Source organism: Zea mays, chromosome 9 (assembly GCF_902167145.1).
Source record: "Zea mays cultivar B73 chromosome 9, Zm-B73-REFERENCE-NAM-5.0, whole genome shotgun sequence".
Taxonomy (NCBI): domain Eukaryota; kingdom Viridiplantae; phylum Streptophyta; class Magnoliopsida; order Poales; family Poaceae; genus Zea; species Zea mays.
Genome location: NC_050104.1, coordinates 26,928,826 through 26,951,409, shown reverse-complemented (window position 1 = coordinate 26,951,409; position 22,584 = coordinate 26,928,826). Strand labels below are relative to the sequence as shown.

Here is a 22,584-nt window from a genome sequence, read left to right as displayed (position 1 = left end):
AATCAGAACATGAGTAGGTAAAAAGAAGTGATCAAGGGCACAACTTGCCTGGGACTTGAGATTCCAGGTACCAGGATGATCTTCAAATGACTCGTGACCTCACACTAGTCATAGCAATACAAACAAACAGTGTATAGGCAAAATTAACATTACACCAAACATAAGAATAAACTGCGTAATAATAATCTACGCGCCAAAACGAGATCGTAGAAACAAGAACCACTAAATTCAGAGCTACGGTTATTAAATTATGAATTTTCGAAATTATTTAGCACCTAGAATAGATTAATTCAATTGAAAAATTTTAATTCAAGTCTCATGGTTAAAATAAAGTACTAAGTGATAAACAATATTAATACAAAATTATTGCAACTGGAATGACTTAATCTGGAGCTAAAATGAATTTAATATGAATTATATAAGTTTATGGATTTATTTTTGTATTAAAAATCAATTTCCAGAATTAATTATCTAATTTTACTACTCTCTGGACTGGAGACACGATTTCTAGAGAGCCCAGGGTCGTTTTCATCAATTTTAGGGCCTAACTGAAAGTACTTTGTACAGGGAGTGGATGGCGGAGCAGTATTTTCTTTTCTCAGGGTCTCCTATGCAAAAGTCGCTAGGCGAAGGGGTATAGAGAGATTTGGGTCGTTCGATCAAAACCGAGGGCCCAGATTAGATCCGGCTTACGCTGAATCGGTATGCGATATATACCGCTAGATCTAAATCCAACGGATCACAACCGATCTGAACCCCAGGCGTTAGATACCCGATCAACGGTCCACAAGCATCTTCTTCACCCCGCGCATGTAAACACCTTGACCCAATCCCAGCCGTTGGTGGCAGGATCGATGGACAAGGGATGCCTCCTACCTAACGACGCCCAGACACGGATGAGCGCCCCAACGAATATGGCGGCGACTCACCGAAGCCATCCCCCGATGGCGCACCAGAGCACTTTTTTTTATCCAAGAGGCGCAATACGACGAGAGGAGAAGGGCGAACATCATGGGGGCAACTTACTGGAGATAGTAGCCTACGGAGCGTTGGCCGCGGTGACAGGCAGAAGTGCACCGGCGCGATGACGACGACGAGCAATTCAGTCGGCTCCGACCGCCGAACCTTCCCAGCGAGAACCCAGGTACTGTCCTCGGGGCGCAGCGGGGCTTCTAAGCTCGATCCCCACGACAAATTGACGGATTGACTCGGCGGCGAGTCGAGTTCCAGCTGCACTATGACGCAACGAGCATGCTCAGCGCTCCATGGCGGCCACCGCACACGGACCGTACGAGTCCGGGGAACGCCGCAGGTGCACGACGACGGCGGCCAATACCCTGGTTCTCAATCTACGACGGAACTCCCCTGGGCGGTACTGCAGCGGCTAGAGCACGAGCTCCTCTTTCTCTCTCACGGGTGACAGCGTGTTTCTCTCTCTGTTTTGATCTAGAGCTTGGTCAGGGGCTGGGCTCGGCTTCTCGTTCGTGGACACCTGGTTTCGCAATGGTCGACCAGGGCAGTAGAGGCAAGGAGCTCCGCCTAAATAGCCTTAAGGGAGCACCGGGATCCCCAGCCGATTTCTCCGCGCCGCTGCAATGACCCAGCAAGAATCTCGGGAGGAAGACGGTCCTCCCAACCCGACCCCACGCGCAAGTGACCAAGGGAAAGGCCTACGCGCAGGGTCCACACTTCAGAGGGACGGCGCGTGGAGGGAGGGGGAAGGGAAATTGGCTTCCTAGGCCGCGCTGGGTGAGTTTCAGCCCACGTGCAGGCGAGCATTCCTTCTCTCTTTTTTTTATTTTCTAGTTCCCATTCATATTATTTACAAATTTAAATCTAGTTTCAAAATTTCAAACTTAAAGTGAATATACAAACCAAAATAGTTCAACATGAATGCAAGGTATGTATTATCTTTATTTAGGCAATTATGTTAAATATGCAATGCGCACAAAAGAAAATAAATCACATTCCTAATCGAAATTTGAAAACCTTTCTTTTTCAAAGTTCATACTTATTGTCAAAATTCAAATCCAAGATAAAGTTTAAGCATTCAAATTTAATACACGCTCCAAATCAATTATGATGCATTAGATGTATATTTATTTTAATTATTTTATTTATTTGATAGATGTTAGAACTATGAAACACACTCTTATTGTTCTCTCTCTTTTTAGACAAAATAGTATTTTAAATGTGAAATAAGAAGTAAAAGTCACTTCCAAATTAAATATTCATGTAAATAAAGGCTTATGGTGCATCATTTAATGATATGCATAATCATTTGGTTGAACTAAAACCTTTCTACTACTTCTTTTCTAATATAGTTCTTAGTTTTCAAAATCCAGTCCTCAATTGTTAACACTCAAGGATAATTTAAGATATCTGAATTCACTATTTCCTTTCTTCACATGTTTATTTTATTATTTTTTTATACGCATTTTGGGCCTTACAAGGATGGATTATAATAATGAGATCGGTCGCGAACGAAAGAAATATTTAGAATCCAATGATGCACAAACACTATCGGAATACTTGAAGAATAAGCAAATAGAGGATCCTGCATTTTTATGCCATTGAAATAGATCTGGAAGAAGGTGAGCAATATGGTCGGATAGCTAATTTCTTTTGGGCTGACGATCAATCTATATTAGATTATGCATGCTTTGGAGATGCTGTTTCATTTGACACCACATTTCAAACAAATAAGTTTGAAATGCCTTTTGCTCTACTACTTGGAACCAACCATCATAAGCAGACAATAGTCTTTGGGGTTGCACTGTTATTTAATGAAACTATTGAATCATTTGTTTAGCTCTTTCAAACCTTTTTGACAGCAATGTCAGGGAAGCATCCAAGTACAATTTTCACTGATCACGATGCAGCCATGGCATGTGCAATTGCTTATGTGTTCCCAAATACAAGCCATCGACTTTGTTTATGGAATATTTATCTTAATGCCGCTAAACATCTAAGTCATATCATTCATAACCATCCTAAGAAGTTTCTACCTGCATTTAAAAATTGTGTCTATGAAGATAGGTCAGAGAATTGTTTCAAAAGGAAGTGGAATGAATTGTTGATTGAATATAGCCTTGAGGAGAACTTGTGGATGCTAAATCTATATAATTTAAGAGAAAAGTGGGTTGTTGTTTATCGTGACTCTTTTACAGCGGATATGACAACTACTCAAAGGAGTGAAGGTATGAATAATGTCTTTAAGAAGAGATTCCATAGGAAACTTGGGCTTTCCGAACTCATTGTCGAATGCGAGAAGGTTTCTGCTTCTCTTCGCGAAAATGAGTTGGATGAAGATTTCAAATCACGTATGAAGAATCCAGTTAATTACATCCAAAATTTACCTTTGTTGAAGTATGCTGCTGAATCATATACAAGGAGGATGTATATGGAGTTTGAGGAAGAATTTAAATGTCAGTTTTCATATTCATGTAAATTGTTACAAACTGAGGGGTCAATATCAACATTTATGGTTACACATATGCATTCAAATTATGGAGCAACAGTAACATTCAATGTTGCAAATTTGACCATTACATGTTCTTGCAGGAAGTTTGAATCCATAGGTATGTATTTTCATTTCAAACTATAGTTTTGGTTCTAATACAAATTGCAAAACTTTCATATCTTATAGGTATATTGTGCAAGCATGCCTTCAAAGTATTTAATATGAATGATGTTTTCATTTTACCACCGAAATATATATTCTAGTATTGTTGATAGTGATTTATTTCTATCATTTATGTGTATGACACAAGAGAAGGTTTAAGCAAAGTAACAGACAATAGAGAGCATGAACATGATCCAGAATATTTGAGCCAGAGCAATAATGCTAATATGGGAATACCAAATGCTTTCACCAACAATATGTATGTTGATTTTTCATCAATGGCGGCTCCATTGATGCAAGGAGGATACACCAAGCTTCTGCTTGGAGTTGATCAAGATGCATCAGCTGCTCGGAAATTAAATTTTGATGTAGCAGACCATGTAACATATAAGAAGTATTCATAATACACTCAGCAACTTGACGTTGTCAGCTTTGTAATTAACATTGCACGTAGAATCCTTTGTGATGGCGATGATTACTTATGCTAAAAAATGCAGTAGCTGTAACTATCTTCAGAGTTCGCCTCTGTTTGTTCTTCTTTCATGTAACCGTCGTTGACCTGTTACATCTTGTTTGCTTGTCTACGGCTGGCTCGAAAGACTGGCTCGAAACGTCGGCTTCTAATATTAAATTAGTGTGGCCAGCCGATCTGAAAGATTGCTTTGAGATTAATAATGAACATGTGGCATCAATCCGGTAGGTGCTACACAGATACCGCTCTGCAGCATGTATGTATGGAATTTTTTCCCTGGAACCAGCCTTATTAAGGGTGCCTTTTGGTACTGAAAAAAAGACGTACACGTTACGACTTACGAGGCTGTTCAAAATAGTGTAAGGCTGTCTCCAACAACAAACTCTATACACTCCTGTACGCTAAATTTAGCGATCCAAGCGTCCGCTACATCCTCCAGCAACGAACGCTAAACCAGTCGCTAAAGTAACGGACGATGTTCGTACACGCTATTCTCAGTGATTCACTGTGCGTCCGCTATCTGTCCTTCCTGTGAAATCGAGCATGGACTTGGGAGGTGGCGGCGGCGGCAGCGATGACCGTGGAGCATGACGCCGTCGACCAGCAGTGCACGGAGTCGCTTCATCCGGCCAGAGCATCGATTTCTTGGGCTTAGTTGGAGAAAGCAGTCGTTGTTGGGAGGAGAGGGAGCGGCGTTTGTAGCAGACGACCGAGTGGAGGTGGCGCTGGCCATGTCCTTTACAGCTCGTTATTAGTTTTTTAATTAATATATATGCTAAAAAAGTGACGTAACGCAAAATGTTAATTAGGTTTTTTGAATTAAGTACATTAGAACAAATTCAAATTACATGCAAAAGATAGAATAAATATGATAGTTTATAAATTCTGTCAACACTGTAGATATAGAGGACCGAATTTAAAGAACGTTGCTGGAGATGCAGAATATATAGAGGACGGAATCTTTTAGAGAGTGTTGTAAAGGACAAAGAATATTCTTTTAAAGAACGAAATTTAGAGGATTTTGTTGGAAACAGCTTAAGCACCAAAACTAATCCAGCAGCCCTACTTTTTCTAGAACTGTTCTTCAACCGTTGCCCTTTGTTTAGTTTTCCACGGTTCAATGTAATTACCAAAATATCTAAAACGACAAAATATTTGTGAGTATTGGTCTAAAAAATCCTTTGCTTTCACTATTACAGCAAGATCACTAATAGAGAGGGCATAGCCGATTTCCCACCTGACAAAATGTTCAGATGAATGAAAACCATACTTGTTTATTCCATTTCCTTCTAACTCGGAACAGAGATTACAAGCTAAACAGACATGGTGAAAGAATGACAAGTGTACATAAAGAATAAAGAATTACAACTACTAACAATTGAATCTTTTATCCTATCACCTATAAAAACAAAGCTACAAACAAATCTTTCTTACTCCTTTGCTTCTTTTTTTTTGTTCTTCTGATTGTATAAAAGAATTGTCAGACTGTATAATGAACTAAGTTTTCAGTAACAGCAAAAGAACCACTGAAAAACCATGTTCTTTTCTTCTTCACTTCACCTTGTGTCTTCCCCCCATTCAGCTATGCTGAGAATGGGATGCTGTGGTGGAGACAGACGCAGACACCGTGCTGCCCCCGTCGCTGACCGGCGTCCACGCGGACACGGTGTACATGGCCTGGTCCATCCACCGGAGCGTGAGCCCCTCGCCGTCGCCCTGCACCTGCACGCTGTAGTTGCCCGGCGCGAACATCCTCGCGATCATGCGCCCCTGCAACGCCTCCCGGTCGCCGATGCCGGCGTTCTGGAACCCGCCTTCCTGCATGCGCTGCCGCCACCCGGTGAAGGTCTCGTGCCGCTCGAAGCGGTCCGCGGCCTCGAACGCCACCGCGTTGCGGATCTCCCGCGCGAACATCTCCTCCGCCTTGGCCCTCGCGGGGCTGGCGTCCGCCAGCCCAGCCGCCTCCACGGCGTCGAACGCCGCGGCGTAGTACCGCAGCGCGCGCGCGAACCGCGCCTCCCACCGCCCGGAGTTGAGGGCGTCCTCGTGCTCGCCCAGGAGGAGGATGGCGGCGCCCGTGCTGCGCGTGAGCCCGAGGAAGTCGGCCACCGCGGCGCCGGTCTCGTCGCGGAGCAGGCGGTGCGCCGCGAGGACGCAGTTCACGGCGACGCACTCGCCGCGCTTCACGTGGAGCATCCACAGGCGGACGTCCTCGAGGCGGTCCACCACGGCGTGGAACTCGAACGCGAGCCCGAGCGCGGCGGCCACGCGCCCCAGCCGCGCGCCGGTCTCCTGCAGCTCCTGTCTTGACTCGCCGACGCCGGTGATCCGCACGTGCGCCGGGGGAGCCACGCGCGTGGCGAGGCTCTGGAGGAGGCCCGGCCACTGCAGCCCCTGCTTGATGTCGAAGTCAATGACGTGGACGCGGTCGTGGCCGTCGAACGCGCGGAGCACCCGCTCGTTGAGGGTGAAGTGCAGGAAGCGCGGGATCGGGGTGACGGCGTTGAGCACCCGCAGCGCCGTCGCGTCGTCGTCGGCGGCGACGGCGCCGTCGGTGAGCTCGCGCGGCGGGCTAACGTCGAACACCTGGGGCCACATGCGCACCACGCGCAGCGTGAGCGCCTCCGCGAAGTAGGCGGCCACGCGGTGCATCGGCGTGGGCCCCGCGGGGGAGGCCATCTCGCCCAGCCGCGCCAGGTAGTAGTTGGCGGCGTCGTGGTTGCAGGCGGCGACGGAGTCGGCGCAGGCGGTGAGCGCGACGACGAGCTCCATGGCCTCCACCCGCGCCGCGGCGCCGTTCTGCGCGTGGAGCTGCTCCGGCCACGGGACAGCCGACGAGCCGCCGTCCGTGCCGCCCGACGAGGCCGGCGAGTTGGACGGCGACTTGCTGAACTCCTCTTTCTTGGCCACGGCCAGCGACGGGCCCGCGGCGGCGGCGGACATGCCGTGGGGGAACGCCGCGGCGCTCGGCACCAGGAAGGCCTTCTCTTCCTCGGCTTCGTGTCCGTCGCCGGACCCGGCCGCTTGCACTGTCCCTGCAATGGATCGATGGAACCATACCTTATCCCCGTCCCCGCCCATCCTCGTCCGCTTGGCGCGAACGACGGGGCCGCCGTACTCCTCGCCTGCGTCTTCCTCATGGGCCCGCTTAACGGCCCTGCTCCTCTCCCACGCAGCGCCATTGCCGCCGGGCTCCGGCTTGGCGCCCCAGGAAACGGCCTGCGTGACTGGCGGCGCCGGGTGGGCGCGGAAGGAGCAGGTGCCGCCGCCGCCACCGCTCCTGGCGTCGGGCGCCGCGACGCGCGGCGCGGCGCCGGAGCCATCGCCGCGGTTGCTCGCCCGCTTGGAGAAGCCGTAGGGGAGGATGTCGAATCGCTGCGCGGTGCTCATCTGATGCCTCGACGACGAGAAGGAGCAACCAGCCAACATCCCGGAGACGCGGCCGGAAGCGGTGTGGCAAGAAGAGACCTACTCTCCTCTGCTCTGCCCTCCTGACCTCCTCTGTGGCTTCGTCTTCGTCGTCTTGTTCGTCTTCCTCCTCTCTGCCGATTCACTCCTCACTCCCACTTCCCCTCTCCTCACTGCCTCTCTCCGTGCTATCTGGATACGGCCAGAGGATCTTTCTTTCCCTGTATCGTGTGAGGTGAGCTGCTGCTGTGTACGAATGAACGAACGAACGGATCGATGTACAAAAGAAAGATTAGAGCCCGTTCGAAAACCAGATGATCTTGTTTCCCGGATGAAAGAATTTGGTCAGTTACTTTCTTTGTGTATAAAAAGAAAGAAGAACAAATCAATGTCTATGACTACCAGAGATGGGTATGTGTATGTTATGCTGTATATGCAGGAAACAATGGGGATCAGTAGTACAAAAGAATCAAAGAATGTAGTATAGGAAGAAGGAGAAGCTGCCTAAAACATCTAGAAAAACCGGGCGGCGATGCCGGGGCGGCTCACCCTCTGCAGCAGAGCCCGCGCGGCGGCGACGGCAGTGGAAGCCAGGCAGCGGCGAGCGGCGGAACCCAGCACCACCTCCATTGCCCAAACGACGAAAAGAAGTGAGGAAGAAGAAGAAAAAACCTTTCCAAGAAACCAGGAATCAGGGGATGACGAAGACGATCTAACTAACAAGTTAACAATGCAATGCAATGCAATGCAATGCAATGCAACGTGTGGTGTTCCTAGTTCCTAATGCTACTGATCCTCTTGCCGCACCATGAATGAGCACTCTATCTCTCTCACTCACTATTCTGTGGCTGGCTCTCTTCCTCTCCCACTCACTGCTCTCGGACCTCTCTCTCTGGTGGAAGCGGGGAGGGTGGGAAGGGAGAAGAAAGCCCGCCCCCGGGGGCCAGTGGGAGTGAAACGGCCGTTCTGGCAGGCTCGAATCCCGAGGCGGCGCGCGCGCCGTCGGATCAGGACCGGACGGCTGGCGAGTGCGTGCGGGGGGTGGTCCTCCAGGATGTGACCGTTAGGGGGGGAAGGTGCCTTCCTGCCCCCGCCTGTGGTCAATGTGACCGTTGCTTCTGCCGCCGTGGAGGTGGAGGAGGAGAGGCGTCAGGTGCGCGGCACGTGACGACCGCCTCGCGCCACCGCCCCTACTCTTCCTTCTCCCCGTTCCTTGTTACCGTTGGGGCTCCACTCCACCCCCACACACGCCGTCCACGTGTCCGTGATCCGGCAGGGCCTGCCGGTGGGCCACGCCACACGGGCGGGATACGGCCGTTGTCGCCTTGGAGAACGACGAGGCGGCAGTGAATGTGGCCGGCCCCGCATTTTTTTTGTCCACGTGGGATGCTGACGCGGCGGCGTCCCGTGCGTGTGTTGTCTTGAATGCATGAAAGAAGAATAGTACTCGGTTACTTAAATGCGATACGGAGTTGGCATTTAGGGAAGGCCGTTGGAATATTTAGGTGGTCGGTATAGCACAACTCTGGCTTGCAAATCAGTAATCACAATTAGCGTCCAAACTAAGAGATAATTGAATACACTAGAGATAATAGTTAGTGACTAAAATTAGTTAGAGACATTCAAACACTCTATCTAATATTTCAGCTATTAGCTATTTTTAGTAAATTAACTACTATTTATTAGCTAGCTAATTATACTAGTACTCCACGGACCTGCAGGGAATTACACTAGAGCTAATTCCACTAGAGCTAATTACACTAGAGCTAATACTCCACGGACCTACCCTATCCATGGCTAGGGCAAGGGGTTACCCTCTAGGTAACATGATCATGAAGCACTTCGAAGAAACAATATCTAGGCTATCAAGTCCCCCTCCTTGCTTCGTGACACTCAACCACACATACTTAGGGCATGTACAGCGGCATTAACTTTGCCGTCTGTATACTGCCATCTCAGCAAAATAATCTGACGTGGAAGGGATTAAATGAAGGGAGAGATCGCTCCTGTCGTCTCGCAAGGCGACGGTGACGGCTCGTGCTCCCATGCTTTATCGTCGGTAAAATCGCCGTTGTACGATGCGGCTGCGACTCATCGACAAGCGAAGGTGATTTGGTGTGGCTGGGTGTTTTGGCGCGAATTTTTTCCTCACCACACGGTAATTTCGCGCTAATTCCTCCAATCTTTGGTTCATAAATCTCCTCCCATCCAGTGCCTTCTCCAAACCAAACTCCGATGGATCCATTGGATGTGCAGGGGAGGAAGGCATCCGCGGCGCCGTCATTTGTGCTGGATGCGACGAAGATGCAGGAACTTCTAGATGCGGCGGCGGCGCGGAAGCAGACTGGCGATGCAGCACCGTCGGTGGCCAAGAGGACCGGCATGGGGAAGGCGGCAACAGCAGGGTCGACACGCTTGCGACATGCTATGGAGGCGGACTTTCAAGGAGCAGGCACAGCGGAGGGCCGCCAGCGGCCAGGCACAGCTTTGGGATTGAAGCGGAAGGTGGCCGCTGTCGGTGTTTTGGGTCCGACCGCACACCCAGGGTTGCCCCTCGAGGTGTTTTTAGGAGTAGGACGGTGTCAACGACTGTAGCAAAATGGTTCGTGCCGATCGCACGAGGGACAATGGACAAGATTTGCAGGTTCGGGCCGCTTAGAATTGCGTAACACCCTACGTCCTGGTGAGTATATGAGCGTGGTTACAAGAAGATTCTCTGCAGAGAGTTTTTTGTGGGTGGCAAAGTAGAACCGGGTCGATCGATCTGAAGGGGTGCCCCCTAGGCCTTATATACTCGGCCGTGGAGCAGTACAGGTGATACGATAACAACAAGTAGCTAAAAGATAGTGAACCTCTTGAGTTTATCCCTACGTAATCTTCGCCGACTTATCCTCGCATGGCTCTGTTGCATGGGGGCTTCAGCGCGGGAAAGTCGGGTCTCTGTTTGTGATTCATTCGTTCGACGTTGTGGGCCGCCTGTGTTTGCACTAATCAGTCTCACGTCTTCTTTATTGGTTGTCTTTCCCTAGGCCCACGAAAGAATGACCTTACGAATTATTGGGCCCTTGGGCTTTTCGTGAGGCCTTTTACTTCTTTAGTGGACCCAGGGGATATCTATCCCCCACAAGCCCCCGATCTTTGGGTTGATTTAGAGGTAATCAACCCAAAGATCCAAGGTCCAGAAAATGACTTCCTGCTATCTTCTCTGGCTCTGATCACTCGTCCGACCAAAGTTTGGTTTTGTGCTTGTGCCTTAGAGGTCGGCATTTTGGATTGTAAGACTCCGGACTTCATTGGGTGCACCGGAGGTGCACCCAATGGGTGTAGCCCCCGACCTTTGAGTAGATTTTGGAAGATAATCTACTCGAAGGTCTTCTTCCAAAGGTTATCTCCATTCGCGCTCCTGCATCTCGGTTGAGGATTAGTCTTTTCAATCTTGCTCTACGCCTTAGAAGTCGGCGCTATACTGGTTTAGAATAATATTCCATGGGGTGCACCGGAGGTGCACCCAATGGGTGTAGCCCCCGACCTTCAAATGGATTTTTTAAGGATAATCCATTCGAAGGTCTTCCTTTCACTCGTGGAAACTGGCATGAGGCTATTTTGCATTATGCTTTGGAGGTCAGCATTATGTCATCAATATTTTGCTGCCAAGGTCAGCGTATATTTTGTCTTTAGCAGCCGAGTTTGCAATCCATCCATATCTTGCTAGGTAGTGCAATTTATTTGCTTCTGCGATTGATTGGACGTTTGATGGACGTTCTCTGTCTAGTCTTCACGTCGCTTCTGTCGGCCATATCTTGTACTTTGCTGGTTATATTTGGCTTTCCTCTGATCCTTACTGATATCTCATTTTTGTCTTGAGGTATTCACTGCATGCCCTGCACGGATGTGACCGTTTGAAAAATATACTGATAATTCCTGGGCGTCCCCCCCCCAATGGGTGTGGGCAAGGGATGGCTTGGTACGCTGAGTGTTTTAGCCGGTTGCCTCTGAGTAGTAATGCGATGGGACGGCTAGTGTAATCATATCCTTTGCGCTGTTGACTGGAGTCCCAATGGGTGTAGTGTTGCATGAAACGGCGTCCGCCGTCTGACGTGTCTTCGGGTGGGTGGAAGTGCTTATTGAATGCCTTGCGACTGTTCAGTGACCGCGGTTAGAAGTGAGCGGTTGCCTTTCCCGTCTATAAATAACCCCTTTGCTTCTCTGGTTTCTTCACATCTCTTCGCTGCTCCTTACTGCCTTCTTTTCCTTCCCTCTGTCTACTTCCGCCATGGGCAAGAACAACAAGCGCAAGCGCGAGCCGACTCCTCCATCGGAGGATTTCGGTGACTCGAAATACTCGGAGGAGGAGTTCTCCTCCGAGTCCGAGGGGTCTCCGGCTCCCGTCTCTCCCCCGGCGTCGTCCGATGACTCGGACGACTCCCAGGGGATAGCCGCGGAGGTCTGGACGTACATCCGGGCCGTCGAGCGCTCCGGGCTCGAAGGCTCGGATGAGTCGGAGTACTCCTTGGATGAGGAGGACTCGGACGGCGGCGACGAGGGTGAAGACGACGACGACGACGACGACGACGGCGACGGCAGCGGCAGTGGCAGGGGCGGCGGCGACGGCAGCAGGGACAGCACCAAGGGCGACAGCAGCAGGGGCAGCACCAAGGGCAGCAGCAGGGGCAGCACCAAGGGCGGCGGCGGCGGCAGGGGCAGGGCCAGTGGCTAGACGCCACTGGTCTTCTTAGATATTAGTATAGTTTAGTATAGCTAGAATAATGTAGTAGTAATTAGTGTAATTTAGTAGTAGTAGTAATGTAGAGTAGTATATTGTAGTTTAGTAGTAGTAGTAATGTAGAGTAGAATTAGGGAAGCACCAACTCGTGAAGAGTTGGTTTGTAAACTCGTTAACTTCCCTTTAATGAAGACTGTCGTTTATCCCCCCTTTTGATGACTTGTCATTGCTTTTGCTGAACGTTGAACTGATTCTTCTGATATAGTAGAAACAACGCCGAGCGATGTGAAGATTGACATCAGCGTTTTAGAAGTAACACTGAGCAATCGAACACAAGACCAGCGTTTTAGAGGTAATGCCGAATGATAGGAGGTCGGCATCGGCATTTTAGAAGTAATGCCAAGCGACAAAATACGGGGCTGGCATTTCAGAAATAACGCCGAGTGATTGAATGTCGGCGTCGGCATTTTAGAAGTAATGCTGAGTGTTTGAACACGTGGTCGGCGTGTTAAAGGACACGCCGAGTGATTGAAAGTCGGCGTTCGGCATTTTAGAGTCAACACCGAGCGATTGAGCACGTGGTCGGCGTCGGCATTTTAGAAGTAATGCTGAGCGTTTGAACACGTGGTCGGCGTTTTAGAGGCAACGCTGAGTGATTTGAAGGTCGGCGTCGGCATTTTAGAAGTAATGCCGAGCGATTGAACACGTGATCGGCGTTTTAGAGGCAGCGTCGAGTGATTTGAAGGTCGGCGTCGGCATTTTTAGAAGTAATGCCGAGCGATTGAACACGTGGTCGGCGTTTTAGAGGCAGCGCCGAGTGATTTGAAGGTCGGCGTCGGCATTTTTAGAAGTAATGCCGAGCGATTGAACACGTGGTCGGCGTTTTAGAGGCAGCGCCGAGTGATAGCCAGCTTCTCAAGTTACTTTGAGGAAAATGACCGAGTGATGAGGTGGCACATTGGCTTTCTTGGAAATAACTGTTGGATATCCACGTGGCATGCTGGGATTTCGGAGATGACCGCCGTGTGATGACTGGACACTTTTTGAAAGGGTATCTGGCTCAAGAATATCCCTTAAGAGTCGCGCTTTTAGCCGCCTTTGCTTTCCGTGCCCTAGTTCTTGCATTTCCGCATCTGAGTCTTCTCTGCCACTCGCCTCCTACTCTGTTTCGCCAGCGAGAAGCAAGATGGCGCCCAAGAGGAAGACTGCGAACTCGTCTGCCGCGGTGATCCCCGCCATCGACCCCAACAGTCAGTTACCCTTCGCAGGTAACCATATGTCTGTGATTTCTGAAGTTGAGCTTTTCCGCCTTGTTTCCATCGGGGTTCTCCCTCCACGGGAACTCTGTTCTTGGCGGGCTTGCCACGGGACTACTGTCCCAACCGAAGATACCCACGAGTCAGTGGTTTACACTCCTTTCCTTCTTCGCGGCCTCGGCCTTCCCATATCTCCTTTTTTCCGCGGCATCCTTGATTTTTATCACATCAACCTGACTCACTTGAACCCTAACTCCATTCTCCAAATCTCTATTTTCGTTCACCTTTGTGAAGCTTATCTCGGCATGCTGCCGCACTTTGGTTTATGGAAATATCTGTATCACTGCCGTCCTGGGATGGCCGGGGGGCAACATCAGTTGGTCGGAGGTGCAAGTTTAGAGATGCGCCGTGGGCGGAAGACCGAGTATCTCGAGATACCCCTCAAAGACAGCATTAAAGGTTGGCGTCTGGAGTGGTTTATAATGGATAATTATGGAAATTCTCTCCCTTCCCGCTCAGGAAGACAGCCGGACGTTCGTACTCCGAGTTGGACTGAGTCTCCCACGGACCAAGAAGTGGCCGAGGCAGGCGTGTTGCTTACTGAAGTTAAATTACTGAAAGAGAGAGGTCTGACTGCCGAAGCTGTGGTCACAGATTTTGTTTTCAAAAACATTCAGCCGCTGAAAGACAGGGCCTATCCAGCATATCTTTACCGAGGGCTGGCCGACTCAACCCGAGTTACCAATAGGAGAATTCCTTCTGCTGATTTGGTGAGCCGACTCGAAATGATCCTCAGAGGTAAAGTTTCAAACGTTGGTGCTCCAGTGGCATACTCGGCTTGGAACCTGCCTTCTCCCAAAGATTTCACTCTTTTTGTGTCCAATCCGCCCGTGACAGATAGCAATTTGGGTCTTAGAGTGCAACCTTCTGCTGAAGAGGTCCGTTCCTTAGTTGCTTCGCTCGGGGAGATACCTGATGATGAACGGCAGGTTTATTTTGAAGTGCCCCTGAACCCTAGTGATGCAGACATAAATGACATGCTCGATCTGCTAGCTGAGGATTCATCTGATACTGCTCCTGATGGTACATTGGCAGTGGTGCCCCTTCCAGAGGTTGATGCGACCTTGGATGTCTCGAAACCTGTCAATACTCGCCCGAGGCGTCCTAGCCGAACCAGTCAGCCCGAGCCTTCTGCTGATGAGCAGAAGAAGAAAAGAAGACGCCTCCGGCGAGTGTCCAGCTTTGACGAGGATGCCAGCACCTTAGCTCCTGCTGCCGAAGAAATGACTGCAACTGGCCTTGCTGACATTGAACCCAATGGGTGTGCTCCGCCTGCTGCTGACCCCAATGAGGATGCTGTTTGTGCTGTTGCTGTGGAAGATGAGGAGGAAGAGAATGAAACTCCATTAACTCGGAAAAACAGTCGGCAGTTCGTCGCTAGCGGTGGTAGTAGTGGGGTTCCTTCTCCTGCCTTGTCTGCTCTTATTGGTCTGCAAGAACTGTCCATGGCCAATTTTGATCAAGCTCTAGAGGATATGGTCCCTGAGAACTTGTTGTTGGAACCTGCAGACGTTGATGCAACAGAAACTTGTGCAGCCGTGCCAGATGCTGGGTTGAGGTTGTCCCGTGCCTCGTCGACCTTAGAGCACGATCTCGAGGGTCGGGATGATGATTTGGATCGTCCTGATCCTATGGAAGTAGCTGAAGGCCCGTCAACCTTAGAGGTGGTCACGGCAGAGAGCTTGGATCCCTTGAATAGCGCTGACATGTGCCCAGCCCCCGAGGGTGTCGCCGGGGAGGACTCAGCTCAGGTGAGGAGTGTAGGCCACTACCCAGCCCCCGAGGGTGTTGCCGGGGGTGACCCGGCTCGAGTGGGCAGTGCCAACCTTGACCCAGCCCCCGAGGGTGTCCGAGCGAGGTCTCCCTCCTGCACTTCCATGGATGTTCATGTGGGTTCACCTCCACACTCTGGCGGCATAATGGTGGCTCAAACTCCGGATCAGGGGGTCGCTTTAGAGGGCAGCATCCCCACTGGTCTGGCGTTAGGCTCTGCTGAATGTACTGAGCTCGTCCCTGCTGGTCTGCTACAAGCTGCTTCGGGTGGTGGTCTGGCACCTGGTCATCATCCGATTTCTCCTGACTTGGGGATCCCTTCGTTTTTTTCCAACTTCCAGGTGTTGTACTGTGCTTTAATTTGATCTTTATGTTGCATGAATTGTTGCCATTATGTTCATCCGCTCTTCTTATCAGGCTTTGGTGGATGGAATGGTCGGTCAGCTGAAGTCGCAGGGTGCTTCCATCCCGGAGGTGGCTTCATCTCTTGAGCGTTGGAATCCGGTGTTGCTTCGGGGTCGTGTATCTGAGTTGGAGGCCACTAATGCTGGTTAGTGTCCTTTCTTCTTCTTCTTTGTTCTTGCCCGTGGGTTGTTTTACCTTCTGACCTCATTTTGTTTGAATACCTCTTGATAGGGAGGACTCGGCAGATCACAGTTCTTGAAGAAAAACTTTCCCAAGATCAAGCTGAAATGGCTCGACGATGCGCTGACTTCGAGGAGAGATATTCTCAAAGTCAGATCGAGTTGAGTCAAGTCTCTGCAGCTTTGGATGATGCCAACGCTCTGAGTTCTTCTCTTCATGCTCAGCTTGACTCTGAGAAGGTAGCTTACGAACCCGTGCTTCGCCTTATCATGCTCTTGGATTCTGAATGAGTTGATTTTTGCTTGTAGGAAGAAAAACACATCCTTGCTGCTTCTCGCGACAACTTGGACAGATTGTACCAAGATTCCAGCAACTCGCTGACCATCTTGGAGAGGAGCCACCGTTTTACGATGGAGGAGCTTGACAACCAGCGCCGTCAACTGCAAGAATCCTCGGACGAAGTGGCCCGCCTTACACAGTTGCTATCGGCAAAGGACGCCACCATCAAGGGACTCCGAGCTTCTAAGAAATCCATTGCTCAGGAGTTAGAAACTGCTCAACAGGCTGTTAAAGTTGCTGAAGAAGCTGCTGTCACTTTCAAAGCTCAGCGCGATAAGGCCCTGGACAAGGCCATTCGGGCGGGACGAATCTTGATGAGAAGACCCGGCGTGGTTGTCCCTGAAGATATAAGAGCCGATGTGAATGCTACCCCTGATTCCTCGAATTGCCCTTCTTCGTCAGTCGTTCCTGAGAAAGACATTGGAAAATAAAGAAACAGTTCACGTGCTCTGAGCGCGCAGTTAGCATGATCAAGTACTCGTTAGAGGTTATCGGCTTGTCATTCAAATGACGTGATTACTCCCTTATTGTATCAGAATTTATTAGTTTGCAAGTTTGTGGTAACGCTGCACGATGATTATGAAGTTTGTTTGCGGGATATGGAGATCATCCCTTGAACTGCATGAGCGCGAGTATGCTATACCGATTTAAGCCGTCAATGACTTTTTAGCCGGTAACTCCGTTAGTAGGGTATAGTGGTCACCCTAGGTAAAGTAAGCGTGAGCATGTTGCACCGCCTTAAGTCGTTGCCGACTTAAGTCGATTGCTCCGTTTGTAGGGCATAGTGGTCACCCCGAGTTAAGTAAGCGTGAGCATGTTGCACCGCCTTAAGTCGTTGCCGACTTAAGTCGATTGCTCCGTTTGTAGGGCATAGTGGTCACCCCGAGTTAAGTAAGCGTGAGCATGTTGCACCGCCTTAAGTCGTTGCCGACTTAAGTCGATTGCTCCGTTTGTAGGGCATAGTGGTCACCCCGAGTTAAGTAAGCGTGAGCATGTTGCACCGCCTTAAGTCGTTGCCGACTTAAGTCGATTGCTCCGTTTGTAGGGCATAGTGGTCACCCCGAGTTAAGTAAGCGTGAGCATGTTGCACCGCCTTAAGTCGTTGCCGACTTAAGTCGATTGCTCCGTTTGTAGGGCATAGTGGTCACCCCGAGTTAAGTAAGCGTGAGCATGTTGCACCGCCTTAAGTCGTTGCCGACTTAAGTCGATTGCTCCATTTGTAGGGCATAGTGGTCACCCCGAGTTAAGTAAGAATGCAAGTCAATCATAAATGAGCCAAGTATCTTTGAAATCTCTCTTTATTGATGACGTATTTCCATTATACAGAATACATGGTCGCTCTGGCTGTTTTGAAATACAGCTAGGGGTAGAACTTTCGGAGGTGCTCTATGTTCCAGGAGTTCCCAACTTCCGTGCCATCCATTTGGGTGAGGCGATATGATCCGGGACGAGTGACTTCTGCTACTACGAAAGGTCCTTCCCATAAGGGTGATAACTTGTGCCGTCCCTCCCCCGTTAGAATTCGGCGGAGGACGAGGTCTCCCATCGAAAAGAAACGTTGCCGCACAGCTTTGTCGTGGTAGCGCCTTAGAGTCTGCTGGTATCGTGCTGATTGAATCACTGCATTCAGTCGTTCTTCCTCAAGTACGTCAATATCCTCCAGCCTAGTGGCTTCGGCTTCTGCTATGCTTTCGAAGATCAATCTTGGCGCCCCAAACTTGAGATCAGCAGGTAGCACTGCCTCCGACCCATAGACCATGAAGAAAGGAGTGTTTCCATGCAGGGCCCGGCTAGGTTGGGTTCTCAAGCTCCAAACAACATAAGGCAATTCTCTTATCCATTTTCCTGCGAATTTTTCATTTTTATCAAAGACCCTTTTTCTAAGTGCCTCCAATATCATTCCGTTGGCTCGCTCAACCTGCCCGTTGGCTCTCGGATGGGCTACAGATGCATACTTGATCTGAATGCTTTTTTGCTCGCAGAAGTCAAAGAATTCTGAACTGGTGAAGTTGGATCCCAAGTCAGTGATGATACTGTTTGGTATCCCAAATCTGAATATTATGCTTTGTATGAATTCCACGGCTTTAGCAGAGGTTAAAGAGGCAATGGGCTGGAACTCTATCCATTTAGTGAATTTGTCAATTGCCACCAATACATGGGTGTATCCTCCTTGAGCTTTCTTGAAAGGTCCAATCATATCCAATCCCCAGCATGCGAAAGGCCAAGTTACTGGTATGGTTTGTAGCTGCTGCGCTGGCATGTGCTGTTGCTTCGACAGGTATTGGCAAGCTTCGCATCTCTGAACTAACTCGGCTGCATCATTCTTCGCCGTCGGCCAATAGAATCCTGACCTGAAAACCTTCCCGACTAATGTTCTGGATGCTGCGTGTACTCCACACTGCCCTGCATGGACTTCCTCCAGAAGTTGCTTTCCGGTGGACGGGAGTACACACTTCATGAGGACGCCTGACGCGCCCCTCCTGTATAATACCTCCCCAATGAGTGTATAGTGAGCTGATTGTCTGGCAATGCGCTCTGCCGAGTTCTTGTCATCTGGCTCTTCTTCATTCTTTATATATTTAATAATCGGTTGCCTCCAGTCATCAGAGTCTGACTCGGGTTGATCTATGATAATGCACTCTTCTATTTGATCCGTTGAGATGCTCGGCTGGAGAATTTCTTGCACGAAGACCCCGGGCGGGACTTGAGTCCGACCGGATCCAAGCTTGGACAGTACATCAGCCGCCGTGTTCCGATCTCTTTCTATATGATGAAACTCCAGACCTTCGAATTTATCTTCTAGCTTTCGGACGGCGGTGCAGTATCTTCCCATTGAATCACTTGAACAATCTCATTCCTTGTTTATCTGACTGATGACTACCAGAGAATCTTCGTACACCATCAGTCTCTTGACACCCAGTGATATGGTGATGTTTAATCCGTGTATCAAAGCTTCATACTCGGTAGCATTGTTAGAGGCCGGGAATAGCAACTGGAGAGCATACTTGAGGTGCTCGCCTCCAGGTGCAGTGAAAAGAATTCCTGCTCCTGCTCCCTGCAGCTTCAGCGAGCCATCAAAATACATTCGCCATACTTCTGCCGTTTCTGGATTATCCGGCACTTGCTGTTCTGTCCACTCTGATACGAAGTCGACCAGTGCTTGAGTTTTGATGGCAGTGCGAGGTCGGAACTCGATATCATGGGACCCCAACTCGCAAGCCCACTTGGCTATTCGGCCAATGGCTTCCTTGTTGTGAAGAATGTCCCCTATCGGAAAACCAGTAACTACTGTGACTTTGTGATCGTCAAAGTAGTGGCGCAGCTTGCGGGCAGTCAGAAGTACTGCATATAATAGCTTCTGAACTTGAGGATACTTTTTCTTCGATGGGCCTAGAACTTCACTGATGAAGTAGACAGGATGTTGTACCGGGTAGGCATGCCCTTCTTCCACTCGCTCGACTACCAACGCAGTGCTTACCACGTGAGTCGTGCAAGAGATATATAGCAGCAGATCTTCAGCCGGCTGAGTCGGCGTAGCTCGCCGGGGCGGTTTCAATACTGGCGGTGTTGTCAGGAATTTCTTCAGTGCGTCTAGAGCTTCTTGTGCCTCTGAAGTCCATTGAAACTTATCCACCTTCTTCAGCAGTTTATAGAATGGCAGGCCTTTTTCTCCCAGCCTGGATATGAATCTGCTCAGGGCTGCCATACATCCAGTGAGTCGCTGAACCTTCTTTTGCGATCGAGGAGCTTCCATCTTCATGATAGCTTCAATCTTATCTGGATTAGCTTCAATTCCCCGGTGGCTGACAATAAATCCGAGTAATTTTCCCGCTGGTACCCCGAAGACGCATTTTTCAGGATTGAGCTTCCATCTATATCTTCTCAGGCTGTTGAAAACCAGCTGTAAGTCTTCGATGAAGTTTTCCGGATTCTCCGTTTTAATCACCACGTCGTCTACGTAAGCCTCCACACGCTTGCCCCAGTGATCGGCTAAGCATGTTTGAATAGCTCTCTGATAAGTCGCTCCAGCGTTTTTGAGGCCGAACGGCATGGAGGTATAACAGAAAGCACCAAACGGGGTGATGAACGCCGTTTTTTTCCTCGTCTTCTTTTGCCAAACTAATCTGATGATACCCAGAATAGCAATCTAAGAAAGACAGCATAGAACATCCAGCGGTGGAATCCACCACCTGATCTATCCTCGGGAGCCCGAAGGGATCCTTTGGACAGTGTTTGTTGAGATCAGTATAGTCGACGCACATGCGCCAATCCACTTTATTCTTTTTGAGTACAAGAACAGGGTTGGCTAACCACTCGGGGTGTAATACTTCTCTAATAAATCCGGCCGCGACCAAGCGGGCTAACTCGGCACGAATGGCCTCTCTCTTGTCGGGCGTGAAACGACGCAGCTTTTGCCGGATCGGCCTCGCCTGAGGATAGACTTTCAAGTTGTGCTCGGCCAACTCCCTCGGGACTCCCGGCATATCCGCAGGTTGCCATGCGAATACGTCTCGGTTATCTTGCAGGAACTGGACGAGCGCGCTTTCCTATTTGTCATTTAAACTGGAGCTGATGATGGCCGCCTTGCGCTCATCAGCAAACCCCAGGTTGATCCGCTTAGTGTCTTCAGTCGGCCGCATAGAGGTCGCGGCCTGGGCTTCGTTTGCCGGCACGGCGAGGTCTTCTTCAGGCTTAGAGTTCGCCGGTGTAGAAGGAACCGTTGACGGCTTGGTGGTGAGGGCTGCTTGGATGGCCACTCGGAAACATTCTGCGGCGCCTTGGAAGTCGGCGCGCACAGTTATGATTCCTTGCGGCCCTGGCATCTTCAGTATCATGTACGTATAGTGTGGTATGGCCATGAATTTGGCCAGCCCCGGCCTCCCGATGATGGCGTTGTACCCGCAGTCGAAGTTCGCCACCTCGAACCTCAGGAACTCGGTTCTGTAGTTATTTGGGGTCCCGAAGGTGACCGGCATGTAGATGTGGCCCAGCGGGTATTCCCCTTCCGTCGGCACGATGCCGAAGAAAGGAGTGTCTGACTCGTGGAGCTCTTTGAGGTGAACTCCCAAGCCTTGGAGCGTACGGGGGAAGGTGACGTTGATGCTGCTCCCCCCGTCCACTAGCACCTTCTTCACCCGGCTCTCTCGGATCACCGGATCGACGAGGAGCGGGTATTTGCCTGGGTGGTCGAAGTTGAGCCATTGATCCTCCCGAGTGAACGTGATTGGGTGCTCCGACCACCGGTACGGGGCGGGAGGGCCGGTGGTCGCCACCAGTATCTGGCGGTCGTTGAGCTTTTGTTGTCTCTTGTTTTCCTGCGACCCATGTCCACCGAAGATGACGTTGACCTCCCTGTCAACGCGCGGGAATGCTCCTCCTCCCCCCTCCTCCGGCTGATGGGGCTGTCGTGGTTCATCTGGTCCTCCCCTCGGCGGAGGAGGTGGTAGAGGTTGGAAGGGTCGGCCATGCCCGACGGAGTGCTTGAAATCCCGGCAGTTGCGGAGAGTGTGGCGCATATCCTTGTGGTACGGGCACTGGGCGTCGAGGATGTCGTCCAGCGTGCGTTCGCCTCCACGAGGTCCTCCTCGGGCGCGAGAGGCGGGTGGTCCGGCGGCGTGTACCTCTTCGCGAGGCCTCTTCTCCCAGCGCTTGTCGGGCGGCTGGTTCGCGTCGCGTCGTGGCGCTGCCGGTGTGGGCTTTGTTCCTCCGATGAGGTCCTAGGCCCGCTCGTCAGTGGTGATGTAGAGGTCGGCTTCCCGGAACAGCTCCTCGGAGGTAGTCGGCGCCTTTTGCAGTATGGCTCGGACGAAAGCCGAGTCGTTAGATCCTCTGTAGAAGTCCTCGATCACGGCCGCCTCCGTGACCTCGGGGATGCGGTTTCTCATGGTCTGGAACCTTTTGAGGTATGACCGGAGAGTCTCATCCCCCCGGCGCTTGATGGATTTGAGGTCCCATGGTTGCGCTGGCTTGTCGGAGAGAGACTGGAAGTTGGCGGTGAAACGTCGACTGAAGTCTCCCCAGTCGTCGATGCAGTGTCGGGGTAGATGTCGTAGCCACTGCAGCGCGTCTTGCCCGAGGACGATGGGCAGATACGCAGTCATGACGTCTTCGGATGCCCCGGCAGCCCGAGCAGCGGTGGTGTAGACGGCTAACCAGCCCCCTGGATCCTGCTTAGGTTCATATTTATCGACATTGGATACCTTGAAGTTGGGAGGCCATTGGATGGCCCTAAGGCGCGGAGTAAGGGCGGATACTCCGCACGTGTCCTCCTGTCGTCGAGGATGTCGTCTGTCCCGGGGAGGGGAGTGGCGGTGGTGGTTCCTCGACCGTCCCCGGGTGGTTC

The 22,584-nt window shown here is 50.6% G+C and overlaps 1 protein-coding gene across 1 annotated transcript; it reads right to left on the bottom strand.

Moving 5' to 3' along the window:
- Positions 1-5,664: 5,664 nt before the first annotated feature.
- Positions 5,665-8,358, bottom strand: LOC100283946 (ATP synthase D chain, mitochondrial). Its single transcript, NM_001322060.1, has one exon. It carries the CDS (start codon positions 7,524-7,526, stop codon positions 5,676-5,678), a length of 1,851 nt encoding a protein of 616 aa, NP_001308989.1. The 5' UTR covers positions 7,527-8,358; the 3' UTR covers positions 5,665-5,675.
- Between the last annotated feature and the right edge of the window lie 14,226 nt (positions 8,359-22,584).

Coding starts and splice junctions, on each gene's coding strand:
- LOC100283946 (NM_001322060.1), bottom strand. CDS start 7,526: ATGTTGGCTGGTTGCTCCTTCTCGTCGTCGAGGCATCAGATGAGCACC.